This window comes from Podarcis muralis, chromosome 2 (genome assembly GCF_964188315.1).
Source record: "Podarcis muralis chromosome 2, rPodMur119.hap1.1, whole genome shotgun sequence".
Taxonomy (NCBI): Eukaryota; Metazoa; Chordata; class Lepidosauria; order Squamata; family Lacertidae; genus Podarcis; species Podarcis muralis.
In genome coordinates this window covers 60,032,013-60,047,008 of record NC_135656.1, presented here as the reverse complement: position 1 = coordinate 60,047,008, position 14,996 = coordinate 60,032,013, and the positions used below count along the sequence as shown (strand labels likewise).

The 14,996-nt window shown below is 41.5% G+C and overlaps 1 protein-coding gene across 2 annotated transcripts in view; it reads right to left on the bottom strand.

Moving 5' to 3' along the window:
• The window catches only part of PKD2L2 (polycystin 2 like 2, transient receptor potential cation channel), a 29,876-nt gene extending 15,570 nt beyond the window's left edge, over positions 1-14,306 (bottom strand). The window contains exons 1-7 of one of the 2 annotated variants that reach the window (XM_028718126.2): positions 13,890-14,305; positions 12,818-12,919; positions 10,995-11,128; positions 8,092-8,348; positions 4,524-4,745; positions 3,330-3,558; positions 547-717 (exon numbers count right to left, since the gene is read on the bottom strand). In XM_028718126.2, coding sequence (XP_028573959.2) covers positions 547-717; positions 3,330-3,558; positions 4,524-4,745; positions 8,092-8,348; positions 10,995-11,128; positions 12,818-12,919; positions 13,890-13,941 — 1,167 coding nt within the window. In that variant the 5' untranslated portion in view covers positions 13,942-14,305. Of the gene's footprint in view, positions 1-546; positions 718-3,329; positions 3,559-4,523; positions 4,746-8,091; positions 8,349-10,994; positions 11,129-12,817; positions 12,920-13,889 lie in introns of both variants that reach the window. The other variant, XM_077924550.1, reaches the window with a different exon arrangement.
• Between the last annotated feature and the right edge of the window lie 690 nt (positions 14,307-14,996).

Sequence of the window (14,996 nt, the reverse complement as noted above, 5' to 3'; positions counted from 1 at the left end):
CTCTTTATTTAACTGGAACATGACATTCTCTCAATGGAAATTCCCTTCTGAACATTACACAAGAACAGGGTGTTCTAATCTTTTTGGGCCAACGGACATATTTGGAATTTGGAGTAACTGCTAGGGCAAGTGTGACTGTATGACCAGCCTTGATTAATGGAAAATTAGTGAAAAGTTAACCCCTTTTTTTAAAGCAATGCAAGTCATTTCATGGTCACATTAGCAGCCCATAATACTACACAACAGCTTTCCCCACTCCTATACTTTTAAGTAGGCTGCAATTTTAGAAGGCTGATAAAGAACATAACAGTGGATGTTACTAAAGTGGCATTTTTGAGGGTCTCCCTGACAAATAATGTACTACAGCCCCCTAAGGGATAAGCCTTACAGAGATTATGAATGTGGAGGAAAGAGGAACAGATCTATAAACACCTATGCAAACATTTTTCAGATAGCTCTTTAAAATCTCTAAGAGAAAATTTGAAAATTTTCTGTGAGAAGTATGAAAATAAAACATTGTCAATATATTAATGTGAGCAGCAGTACCTTTATCCATGCAAAAAATACATTCACCGAAATCATATTATTGTAACGGGTCTGCCAGAATGAAAGGAAATTAAAGTCTGGATAAGCTTCTGAATTGGAGAGCAGACTTTCCATCAACCTGGACACTTCAATAGTTCGGTAAACATTGAAGAAAATAGCAAAAACAGACAACTGGAGGGAAAAAAGCAAATGTTTGTGAGGTTACAATTTATATTTTTCTGATATATTCTTCATATCTTAAGGAAGTTGATTGATAAAGGGCTACGAGAGGTCAACCATATCTGCCTATAAGCCAAATATGCATTAAAATGTATGTAGGGAGTAAATAAATAAATAAATAAATAATTTATCATTTATACCCCACCCATCTGGCTGGGCCTCTCCAGCCACTCTGGGCGGCTTCCAACAAAGGAGTAAAAATACATTAAAACATCAATCATTAAAAATTTCCTAAACAGGGCCGTCTTCTAAACGTCAGATAGTTGTTAATTTCTTTGACATCTGATGGGAGGGCATTCCACAGGGCGGGTGCCACTACCGAGAAGGCCCTCTGGGTATCTGAGTATCTATATGAGGAGCATTTTATTTTATGAAACACCATAACTCATGCTCTTCTTCACCATGAGGGTAACATTAATATTTTTCTTCAGGCATGGAATAATCACATCTTAAATCATTTTATAGTTGTCACCTGAAATGGAATGTTTTAGGGTACATGAAGAACTCATTTAAGTTTTATTACTAGCTTAGCATAGTTTCCCCTAAAAAGATTCTGTGTGGGGTGAGTTTCCCTCAGATTTCAGTACGAGTCCCAGAATTTCATTTATTTACATACAAAATGAGGATTAAGAATTGCTGTTGTAATTATTACAGTTTGCAAGCAAATGTATTTACGTGTTTGTGTAGCAACCTCAGAGACTGAAAACAGCCCCTCTCCCTGTGCTGACAGGATGATGACATAATGATTTGCCTTTATCCAGATACTGCTGAAAAAGTCTCCACCTTCTGAACTAGATTTTCACATCCCTTCTCTGTCTCTCTTTCTATCTCTGCATCTGTCTCTTTCTTAAAGCTCTGCTGTCACCTGGAATGCCCCAAAATACCGACAGGCCATTAAAATGATAAAGTGGAAACCTTTTCGGTGGAAAAAAGATAGGGACCCTGCTTCTTTAGCTATTGTTATAGAGCTGCCATTCTTTATCCATCTGATGTCGCCTTTTGAGGACCGCAAAATTCTTGCCATGACACAACAGGCTTTTTGAGGATGGGAAGTTTGCACCCCTCTCCCCACATGAACCAACCCAGACACTGCAATCATCAACTGAGACATTTCTTCCATGAGAGGCCAAGAGGGCTCCTTCTCTGTGGTGGCTCTCCCCTTTAGGTATCTAAAGGTGCCAAGAAAAAACGTTTCTCTTCTCCTAGCCTTTAGCTAATTATACAATTTATGGCCTTTTAAACTGTGTGGAGGGGTACTATATTTGTTTGTTACTATGTTATGTATTTTTGCATTTTTATATTGTAATCCGCCCTGTAATCTTCAGATGAAGGGTGGTATGGAAATTTAATAAATAAAAAATATTTGGATGGGTGGGGATCAGGGAACTCTCTTTTCCCTGTACCCCAATTACTAGGGAGTAGTAGACAGCAGAAAACAAGAAATAATCCTATCCCTGCTAAAGGCCCAAAAGAGGTATCAGACAAGCTTGTTCCTAATTTAGGTATCAATTTTCCTCCCAAAAGAAAGGTGATATCTGTCCTATAATTCCTGCTTTTTCATCATAAATGGGTGAGAGCAGACTGCAAAGAGACAATTGAAAGCTTTCCCTTCAATTTTTAATTAGCTGCAGTTTAGCATTATGCCTGAACTATGGTTGAACTTAGCTATGGTATTTGAAAGGAGCCACCTTAATAAACAAAAGTTTGAAGTTAGTTTCTTTCAGTAAACCAGTGCTTTTTTTCTATAAAAAATTGTTTAGAGGTACTCTTAATTTTCCTACTCATACTGAAATACTGCCCCTCAATGAGGCGAAACTTAGATTCACAAAATGTTTTGGGGTATGTGTACCCCCTGCGTACCCCCAGAAAAAAGCACTGCATTAAATCATAGGTAAATTTCAGTTTTTGACATAACACTAAACCTTAGCTAGTGAATAATGGAACCAAAATCTGGAGGAAAAGGGAACACATGAGCCCTGAGGCTCTTGGCTCATTCTTCTAATGAAAAGCCAAAGTTTAACATTATATCTGACTGATCTAGTGGCACCCAAGGAAACCAAGACTGAACAGGGACTGCAATCCATGCCTCTGCATTCAACATAAATACAGGACCACTCTGAATATAATCAATTCAATGTAGCCAGGTTCTTATGTAATTGTGGAAAAATAAAACACTAAGAACTTTTTCAAACCTTTACTTTAAGGAAAGCATGGAATCAAAATTATACTGATTACAGGTATGCTTACTGTAAATCATATACAAGCTAAGTTGTGGATGGCCAGACAACACTGAATGCACACATTGATCGTGAGCCTTGCATTTTGACTGCTTTGGCCTGGTTTTCAGAAAAGAATTGCCATCTATAAAACACAGTTAACTGCCATGTTTCTCAAGGGGCAGAAACATACTAAATTTGAAGCTGTGAATGTTCCTTGCCCAAGGAACATCTACCCCTCTTCCCAGTATTCCCAGCTCTCTCTAGTGGCATAATGGAAAGCATCCTGTCCCCACACCGCAATATGGTTTCTGTCATATTTCCTTTTCTGTAATTTCTGAGACTTACCAGGAGCAGTAACACATCCAGCCAGTTCCAGGCATCTCTAAAATAGTCCTTTTTCTGTTTCTTTAATTTTAAAACTTCTTGGATGGTGAAAGTGAAGATGAAAAGACAAAAAATGACTTCACAAGAGGCCAGGAAATAATCGTAATAGCTGACGTATCTGAGAAGCTTTACAGAGTGGAACTGCCAGGAGGGGATTGCACCACCTGTTGCAGGAAATTCCACAATGAGCCTGTGAAATGAAAGTAAAGGAGGATGCTATCCGGTAACACATAAGACTGATTCCAAACTGCAAAGCTCACCTGGGGTAATTTCAAAGGCCCCTGAACTATTATTACCTCTCGATCAGTTAAAGCTAACCTCTGGCTTGGGGGGCTGATGTAGTCCCCTAAGCAAGTTTTTCTGGCCCCCAAGACCCCACAGATTTTGATAGTGGTGGCAAAGGAATAAAAAATATAAACAGGCATGAACTGCAGTGGGCCAAGAGATTTAAACCCCTTGGTCCAGTCCAGTGCCCTGTTGAAGATGCATATCACACCCTTCCACTTCATTTGATGAGCAGGGAAGGTGCAATAACTCCATTCCTCAGTAGATCAGCGAGGGCTCTATACCTATGTGAGCGTGCACAAATGCATTCTGTGCTTGTGTGAGTATAGGATGTACATACCCACTTTTGGTCACAATCACCACTAGCATGCACCTAGAGGGATGTCTAAGGATGTAAGTAGCTATTGAACCAAGAAAAGCTAGCCACTTCTGCTCTAGATATAATGAGGGTTTTGTTTCTTGACAAGTTTTGAACATGTTTCGGTTTTGTGGATTAAAAAAAAAAAGCTGCTGCTCTATAGCATTCAGTCAAGATTTCAAACTCTGGCATCAGTGGAACTTTTAGGAAATGAAATGAGATACAGTCCATGCAGTGGTGGCACCCTAGATTTAATGCCTGAAAAGGCAAAGCAAAAGTCAAGGGCTAGAAGAGTTTGTATGCTAAACCAGCAGCAACTGGAAGGAGTGGAAAGAAGAAGGATTTGATTTGCGTAGTAGATGTATCACAATTTTAAGTAGCCAGCACAGGGTGAGATTCGTCCATTCAGCAACAGAGTAGAACATGCCATTATTACTTTATCAACAGGACTGGTAATGCAATTACTTTATCTTGAAAACTGAATTTGAAGAACAGCAAACAGAAGAGCTCACCTGACCACACAGAAGAGGTTTACATTGGCATTATACATTGAAAAGTCAATGAAGATAACCCTTGTTCCTCTGGTGATCCAGTTGTGCTTCTTGAGGAAAGCAAGTTTTGCTGCACTTTCTGCCTTTGACTTGGGCAAGGTGAACATAAATCCTCCACTACTGTATAGCCCAATAAGGCCCCAATGCCATGGGGAGAGTGATTTAGAAGTGGAATAATGCCACCTGTAGGAAAGAAAGGAATTGAGGCACTTCAGTTTACAGAAAGCATTCCCCCCCCCATTTACTCCCCAAGGATTTCTTCAATCACTCTTAGCTTTCCAGTGCCTTTTTAACAGAAATAGTTAATTGAAAACTGCACACTTGCTATTCACAGTGGAAACAAAAATCTCATTCGTACCAGTTTTCTCCCACCATCTAGATCATCTAGATCAGGGCAAGGCGGGTGAAGGGTTAAAGTTCCCCTTCTCACCAGGCTCCCAATCCAGATGGTCCCATCCCCTATCCCATCCTGCTATTTACTTTTAAATATTCAATCACATGAATGCAAAATTCCATGGATGACATCTTGTCTACTTTGGTATACAGCCTTAATTCTTTTTTTGTGGGCTTTGTATACAGTACAAAGCACATTCTTTCCCTCAAAGAATTCTGGACACTGTAGTTTGTTAAGAGTTGCTGGAAATTGTAACTCTGTGAGGGGTAAGCTGCAGAGCCCAGAATTCCTTGAGGGAAACAATGTGCTTTGAATGTGCTTCAAAGGTAAAGGCATAACTCCAGTTGTACATACAGGCAGTGCACCAAGATGGTATGGTCAAGAAGAGCAGAAGAACTGGGTTGGGAAATGGAAGATGTGTAGAGGCATGCCATTTCCCATAACAGCCTGTTGGGCTAACTACACATATGCCTATGAATGTGTGGCAGGGGATACAGAGCAATTATTTTGTGTTGAAACCTATAGTCTTCCCACAATGCACAGGGGCTATACTGTGTTGTTAAATAAATGAATACCTCACCTATTAATTTATATGCTTGAAATGGGTGGCAACCTAAGACAATACCAAAACAATTTTACAAATAATATTAACAAAGGTTATTTAGCAAACATTTTAAAAACATAAAACAAATGTCTATTATCTGGGGTAATTTAAAATAAATCTTCAGAAACTGGGGTGGCATTCAACTAAGTTTTACTCAAAGTAGACCCCCTGAAATTAATGAACATTACTAAGTTAGGTCCATTAATTTCAATGCATCTACTCTGGGTAAAACTAAACTATGTTTACCAGTACTAGAATAAACCAGTCTGTGAAACCATGGTTCAAAGTTTGTTTCAAATCTTAAGTTTGTTCCAGCCCTGGTAACCATACTTTTCTGACTTTGATGTAATTGAAAATCATGATTAATAAACCCAGGGAGTCTTCAATCCTGGTACACTGAGAAGCAAGGGACTCACACAGACCTAATTTTCTTGTGAGTGCAACTGGCAGATTAGTTTCCATACATTCCCCTTTTTTTAATCTTAATATGCAATTATTCTGTTGGTTGCTATCCACACTAATAGGTGAAAGTTGATGGGATGTATCTGTAATTTTGTCTTCTCCTTCCTCTCAGTCACTCCTCCCTCACCGTCTACAGCTCATTTCCATTCTAGACATGCATGCAGTTATTTCTGTATCTGTGCAAACGCATACCTTCCTCTTAAAAAAACAAAACAAAACTGCAGGAAGAACATACAAAGAAGTATAACTGGTATGTTTCACCATGGGCAAAATGGTGGATTATAGATGGGGGGAATGAAACTAGCACACACACACCAAAAAAATCAATCTGATGTGGCTGCATTCAGGTGTCATGCATTCTCTTGCTTTCATTTTCCTTTATTATCATCTTAGCCCGGAATCACAGCTCAAAGACTGATCCGCCAAAGACTGGATGACATCGACTTACAGCGAAATTATATGCTGGGGGGAGGTGTTTGTTCGCCCCAGAACATTGGTATCACTTTAACTTACTGCGTTCCATCATACCTCTCCTCCCTTTCGACTGTTGCCCATAGACTGGCCTTCACCAAAGCGAGGTTTAACATTTTCCCCTCCAATGTCCTGAGACATAGATTCTCAAAGGGCCAAGTCCCCGCCATGTGCGAATGTGATAAGGTGACGCCGGAGTCGCTCCAGCACATTATGGTCTCTTGCCCCTTGTTCAATGTGCCACGGGCAAATTTGCTGGGATCAATCATACAGAAACTAGAGGGTACCCCTCCAAAATTCCACCTTGCCCAAATCTTGCAGGATAAGGATACCCATACGACCCTGAAAGTGGCTAGGTTCCTGGTCGCGGTCCTTACCCAAAAGCGACGCCAAGGAGCACTACAAGCTAATTAAGGCGTAGGATGCCATTCCATCTTATAGTATTTTATTGTTATAGTGGCGTTTTAGCGGCTGTTTTTTTTTTTTTTTTTTTTTTTTGTTTTTTCCCCCCACGTGCACAAGCTGTTATTTATGTTTTTTCCTGTACGGGCCCATGGCCGTAATAAATAAATTGTTGTTGTTGTTGTTGTTGCCCGGAAGCTTTAATACTAATATGGTACCACTGAAACAATTATATTTAAGGGATCTAGGCAGGAACCATGAAATTCTAGGTCACTGAGGTTAATGTTTGTTCCTGGACAACTTGTAGAAAGTTTAACACAACATTGTCTTTTTTTAAAAGCAAGTTGGGCCCAGTTTGGTATCATCAATTTGTAATAGCCATGGCCATTCTTTGCGCTGGTTGGCAGGGTTTCCACAAGAGCCACAGACACCCATTAGCGGCCATGGGGCCCCGTGATCCTCCCACTCTTACTTCTTTTTACTCATGTGGTGAACAGCTGGCTAAAAGATTTAGCAGAACTCCTGATGAGCCAAATTTTATTTTTAATACAGAGGTCTCTGATATATGAACTGTGAACATGCCTTCTGCATGCAGCAATTGGTGGAAACAGTCACAGTCACATCATTGTGGCCACCAGAAGCAAAAAGGCTAGATTGTACTTGAATGAGAAGCAAACAGAAGTAGGGGGCCGCATATGACAAACTACGTGCCAAAAATATGTGCTAATGTGTTCCATACCAGCAGTGACTGTAGGTGCATACTGGCTCCTTTTTACTTCAGAGTTTCCACAGTAAGGGGAAATGGACTGGCATTTTTATTATGATGTTGCGTGAACCATGCAAAAACAATGAACAACACCAATTCCACAATAAATTCCAATCTAGAAGCACTGAAGGCGGGAAGGGGTAGCATAGGCACAAGGCTCGTGCAAATATTGTCTAAACTCAGGCAGCATTTGATTCACCCTTATACGGCACAAGCTGATGTAGGTGCAAATCAGCAGGGTGCCACTACTTCAGCCCCTTGACACATATTGTTTCATTTATTTACAGTACAAATGCATTAATAACAGAATTTCTCAGTGCTCCCTAAGGAAGCCAAATCTCACTATTAAACTTATTTTGCTAAAGTATGTGTACAGTATGTTCAGATACAGTCAGAAGGAGCAAGGAAAATAAAATGTCACGATACTTACTCAGAGGCATTCTTAAAGCCAAATGATTGTCTATCCTCATGTAAATACTGATATTTACCATAACATTCTTTCATAAATGCCCGGAAAGAGGGATAGATAGAACACGTGTTGTTACGGACTTTTAGTTGTCGAATTCGAGGTACTCCTAACAGTAAATTCTCATAGTAGATTAGTGTGGTGTTTCTTTCATCGGTTGTGGAATCGTTGTTGTACGAAGTGCCCCAATCAAGGCCATCCAGAAGTGGTCCTTCTATAAACTACATTGCATGAAATAAGCAGAAAATAAACTCTTACCAGAAGAAATTCAGCATCTGAAACTCGTTTACTTGGAATCAAATATTATTTGAAAACCCACTGTTACACCTGGGAATCTAGGAGGCACAATGGCCTTATAAAATGTTTATCTATTTTGTTTGTTTTTTACATCTTATTTGGACTACTATAAAAAACAACCAATTGATTTCACTTGGCAGATTAAGAGGTCTAGGGTCACTTCACCTATCCTGGTCAATCACAGTTAATAGTTTACTGTGAATGTGCCAATCTGAGCTGCTTTGCTCCTCCTTGCTAGAACATTGAAGAAATAAACCAAGATCCTTAGCTTACTATTATGTATGAAACCAGGTGTCAAGGTTTGTTTAGTTTAACCAAACTGATAGGCAAAATGAGGCAATCATCACAGAAAGCAAATATTGCAGGTGGCAGCACCTGCTGCCCCAACCATTTCTCCTGAGTCTTCTGGTTATTCTTCCCTTTTGGAAATCAAGAGCTGAGTGTTCCACACAGCTTCTGTACATGTAAAGGGCTTGGGGAGGGGAGTCTTTGTCCTTTGCAAAATGCCTTGGACAGCCCTTTACGTAAGCAAATAACAAATCTTGCTTACAGATCATGGTTTGTTGGAAGTGAAACAACTCATGATTCTACGTAATGCACAAACAAAGCCATAGGTCTTTCAATATTAATTCTTTATAATGGCACACTGAATTCCACTAAAAACACTGGTGATGGTCTAAAATACTATAAATGCAGACACCTCTTGATGTCTTCTGTTAAGGGATGTGCCTCATGCACACAGAACACATCAATAATGTTCTGTTCACGCATAGATTTATGTAAAACCAGAGGCCCTGCATTTGCACAGCAGCTGTTGGGTTGTGTTCAGCATCTTTTTGTTATCCACAGTAAACTCTAAACTATAACAAACTGTGAAACAATAACATATTACTGATTACTTAAACTGCATCTTTCTTCACAGAAATTAATGACACCAGATTCATCTCGGCACCAGACATAAGCATTACAGACCTCAGGTGAAGGTTGTTGTAAAGCACTTTATCACGTGACATCAGCTTCGGCTGGTGCCTCAGCTGTGCCCTTATCCCGACAGGGACAGCTTAACTACTGTTGTCTATGCTCTGGTAACCTCTAGGTTAGGTAAATTCATAAGGATGAAGCAGCATGTTATATGTAGAGCTGCCTCTAAAGATGATTCAAAAACTTCAGCGGCCAGGCTGCTTACCAGGGCAAAACAGTTTGAGCATATTACAGCAATCCTGGTCTGAGTGAACTGATTACCAATTAGTTTCCGGGCCTAATTTAAAGTGCTGGTTTAGACCTATAAAACCTTAAATGGCTCAGGTCCGCAATAACTCAAGGACCACCTCTCTCCATATGAACCTACCCAGACCCTGAAATCATTTCGTCTTAGGCCCTTCTTTGTGTGCCTCCTCCACAAGAGGTATGGAGGGTGACAACATGATAATTAGCTTTTTCCACAGTGGCTCCCCATTTGTGGAATACTCTCCCCAAGGAGGTTTGGCTGGCGCCTTCATTATACACCTTTACATGCCAGGAAAAAGTGTTCCTCTTTAACCAGGCCTTTGGCTAATTGACATCTAATGCCCTTTAAATGTGTTGTGGAAGGGGGGATTATTGGGTTGTCTATTATTATTATTATTATTATTATTATTATTATTAATATTTATGTTTTATTGTAATTTTATGTTGTAAACTGCCTTGAAGGTACAGGGCAGTATATAAATTTAATAAATAGTAATAATAATAATAATAATAATATGAGCGTGTGGCAGCTATCCAAAAAGCAGGTGTAAGGTTTGAACACCTCTTCCCAAGAAGTCATCCCATTTGCATACAACATATCACAAGGTTTTATATTACAGTGGTACCTCTGGTTACGAAGGCTTCAGATTACGAGCTCTGCTAACCCGGAAGTAGCTGCTCCAGGTTGCGAACTTTGCCCCAGGATGTGAACAGAAATTGTGCGCCTTTAGCACGCATGTGCACCAGGAGGCCCCATTAGCGAATGCATGCCTCAGGATAAGAACGGTTTCAGTTTAAGAACGCACCTCTGGAACGAATTAAGTTTGTAACCAGAGGTACCACTGTACAGGGCTGTTGTAAGGATTACTAAGATAATAAACATTCATGTACACTAAGTGCTTGGAACACTTAGGAAAAGTACTACATAAATATAAAGTAATCCAAAATCGATTATCACTGTGCCAAGGTAAAATATGGTGTTAATCCCAGAGAGCAACAAATTGTGATGACAACAAGATAAAAAGTAGAGTAAGTAACTCATTTAAGTTCTGCTACCTGGCAGGACTTAATGCCAAAAAAATTAAAAAGTCAAGTCCCCAACTTTACCGCTTCATATCTCTTGATGTATTTTCCCCAAACTCTTTCCCAGCAATTTAGGCATGTTTCTGAGGGTACCCAAACCTCCCCTTAACTTTATAGTGTGAAACAGTCTAGTGGTGATAGGACAGTAGCAGATTACAGAAACCATGTGTCTATACCAACATAGTTTTGTGCCAAAAATCAGGTTAACTATTATTATTCACAAGTTATGTTTTTCTTATTTAAAAAACAACAACCTTTACCTGCCAAAAGTCAGCAATGCTGCTCATAGACTTGAAGTCTGTACGATCGTTATCTGACAGAGGGGTTTCTAGAAAGAGATCTGCCATAACTTTGTTCAGGTAATACATATCTGTGCTCACCATTCCAAATGTCACTAAAAAGAAAGAAATCAGGATAAAATCCTAAGCAACAAAGAGAAATGGGAAGACACTTAGAATCATAGAATCATAGAATCATAGAGTTGGAAGAGACCACAAGGGCCATCGAGTCCAACCCCCTGCCAAGCAGGAAACACCATCAGAGCACTCCTGACATATGGCTGTCAAGCCTCTGCTTAAAGACTTCATATTAGGAAACATCAAACACCTAATGTTTATTAGCAGGACCCCAAAACAAAAATACTGGAGTCTTAGTAATAGGTCAGAAAAATCAAATAGGCAGTTATCACGTCAGTTACCGTATTTTTCTGTGTATAAGATGCCCCCATGTATTCTGGGGGACTAAATTTAAAGTGAACTTCATTTTGTTAGTTTTGGCCCTGTTCTCCAATCTTTTAAGCTCATATTGAATCCTGATTCTGTCCTCAGCAGGATTGGCTACCCCTCCTAGTTTGGTATCATCTGCAAATTTGATTAGCATCCCCTCAACACTTTCATCCAAGTCATTTATAAAGATATTGAACAACAATGGGCCCACTTGTCATTCCCCCCCCCCCGATGAGAGGAACCATTAGCAAGCACTCTTTGCTTTCAGTCAGTTAAAGGTAAAGGGACCCCTGACCATTAGGTCCAGTCGTGGACGACTCTGGGGCTGCAGCGCTCATCTTGCTTTACTGGCTGAGGGAGCTGGCGTACAGCTTCCGGGTCGTGTGGCCAGCATGACTAAGCCGCTTCTGGCAAACCAGAGAAGTGCACGGAAACACTGTTTACCTTTCCGCCGAAGCGGTACCTGTTTATCTACTTGCACTTTGTGCTTTCGAACCGCTAGGTTGACAGGAGCAGGGACCAAGCAACAGGACCTCACCCCATCGCGGGGATTCAAACTGCTGACCTTCTGACAGTGGTACCTCGGGTTACAGACGCTTCAGGTTACAGACTCCGCTAACCCAGAAATAGTACCTTGGGTTAAGAACTTTGCTTCAGGATGAGAACAGAAATCACGCAGCAGCAGCAGCAGCGGCTGGACCCATTAGCTAAAGTGGTATTTCAGGTTAAGAACAGTTTCAGGTTAAGAACAGACCTCCAGAACGAATTAAGTTCTTCACCTGATATACCACTGTACACTATCGCCACAGCATTCTCCTGATATACCAAGCTCTAAACCTCATTTACATAGCCACTTACCAGCTGTAAAGGAGTTATTTTGCATGTGTATGAGTTAGGCTATGGGCAACCATCCAGGGGTCAAATGTCAGTGTTAGGTTGGGCCAAAAACAAATAGGGGCAGAGCAACAGATGTGATGTTGTACAATAGGCTAAATTCCAGCTACACAATAGAGGTTTCTACACCACCGTCACCCACATCCACACCTCCATCATCGTCCTAGGCAAACAAGTGGCATTATCACACTTAAAAGACACAGTTCAAGAACAGTTCAAGTAGGTTGTGAAACTCATCCAGTGAGGACTGTAGTCTGGACAGAGTTCCCAGGGCTGGGTAGAGAAGCTTTGAGGAACCCCTTCAACTCCCAGGCCTAAGATTCCCCCCCCCACCCTACATTTATACCATTTTCAAGTTGCATAGGGCTTGCAAACCAAGTAATTCATTATTTGCACCTCATGAAATGTTTTTTTGGGGGGAGCAGAATTTGCATGTCAACAATCCCCCTTTCCCCATGACTTACATATACATAGATCTGTAAGGAAAATTATGTAAATCAGTAGCTCTTGAAAGGTAGTTCTCATTTCAAGTTCTCTGCTATGAGTCAGACGAGGTTTAATACTCCCTATAAAATATGAAGTTTTCAGAAAGAACACAAAGAAAATGTGAAAAACTATGAATGATCAAACCCAACCAAACAAAAGCACGCTTCTACGTTGCAAGAAAAATGAATATTCAATTATCTGTAGACTGTGGTAAAAGACAGATGTAAACTTAAATATATCAACTAGCTTCTGATAGCGCTGAATGCAAGTAAGGGTATCTATGTGCCATACATTTAAAATACACCCCCGACCCCCCGAAACCTAGAAACTGTAGTTTACCTTGCACAGAGCTGCAGTGCCTAGCACCCTTAACAAACTACAGTTCCCAGAATTATTTGAGGGGAATCATGTACTTTAAAATGCATGGCAAGCCTAGCTGCACTTTCCTAGGAGAAACCCTCACTGAGTTAAACAGGAGCGCCTGCATGGCCTGCTTCTGAATTGCCAGTAGCATCTGCCTGGCTATTCCTGCTAGGAACCAAATGCCATTTGGTGCAATCCAACCAGTCTCTACGTACTTGTTTCCTTAAGCTCCTCATACAAAATGTAGGAATTTGATTGTGTGGGGATGGAGGGTATGCCGACACCTTGTCAAGCCACGTTGCCAGCAATGGGACTGAGGGGAAATGGTTTGGGGTGGGGGGTTGGCGTCGTCGAAGTGGTACCTACGTTTTGAACAGCAGCGGCATTTCTGGTTTATTTGTTTTTTTACTCCAGGTCCTCAGGCCTAGCTTGGGAGGCGTCTCCTCCTCCTCCCTCTTCCAAGCCTTCCATCATAAGAAGAATAAGTACTGTATTATCATTCGGCAGGGAATAGGAAGTAGTGGGAATGGCACTGTCGCCCTGAAACTAAAGACTGGGCGGCCTGTGGCCCTGACTAGAGGCAACGTGGGGAGAGACCAGCCAAGACGCTGAGCCAGCAAGCAGAGGCCTAGTTCGGCCCTCTCCCCGACAGTTGCGCTCTCTGCCCCAGCAGCCATTACTACTTACCGAAACTGCTTCGCCGCTCTAGGACGGACGAGTCCTGGGTGGACACAGCCATGGCGACTCTCGGGAGGGAGAAGAGGAGCCGCTTCTCCTCGCGGGGCGCTTGCCTCGCCCCCGCCCCGCGCCGGGTTCGAAGTAACGAACGGGCCAGCTCTGGCCTTGGCGGGGTAGAGGCTGCTTCTCTACACGCGACGCGCCTTCGCTTTACCGCGCCAAGGTGCCCCGTCGGGCAGGCGGGCTCCCACCACAAGTTCCGCCCCACAAAGATGGATTACAGCTGGGGATGCAGACATACTAATGCTACCCCCTTAACCCATCACTCCCGTGGGGAAATAAACCTGCCACCCTGAGAGTAAGCCCATGGAAAAATAGGAAGCATACTTCTGAGCGGGATTGCTCTGCCCTCCTCATTTAATCCACACGACGACCCTGTGAGGTAGGTTAGTGACTGGCCCAAGGTCACCCAGTGAGCTTCATGCCCAAGTGGGGATTTGAACACTGGTTTTTCCCAGGTCCACATTGGCTCTCAAATATAACATTCGGTATAAACTTCATTTTGCAGTTAAGGTAGCTCGCCAAGTGCACAGGTGGCCGAGGCTCCTTCTACCTTTTTGCATATCAGGTGCTCGGAAGTCAGCCTCATGTTGCTGAATGGGACTCGTTCGAGGAAGAAAGCATAAGTTAAGGTTACAGCCTTGGGAATTGTGTGGATTTCCAAAGTGGAGCTGGTCACATCTAAAACCAGCAGCTCCACCTGCCAAAATCCCCTCTTCTCAATATAAAATTACAGAAGCCCAAGCCTGCTTTAATAATACTGTATAAAAAGAGGTCTGCTGGATCTTCTTATGGATTGAAAGCCCTGTCATTGTCCAGCATCCTGTTTTCAATAGTGGCCAACAATATCTCTGTGAGAAGGTCACAAAGTAAGACACGAACGCAACAACACATTCCTCACTTGTGATTCCCAGCAACTATTATTTGACGGCATACTATGTTTAATCAACCTGTCTGGAAAGTTCTGAATTTGGAAGAGCTTTATCCTGCCAGTAATATTGGGAGGTTAATTGATGTGGATGTTTCAAATCATGCCATTGATCTCTAAAATATTAT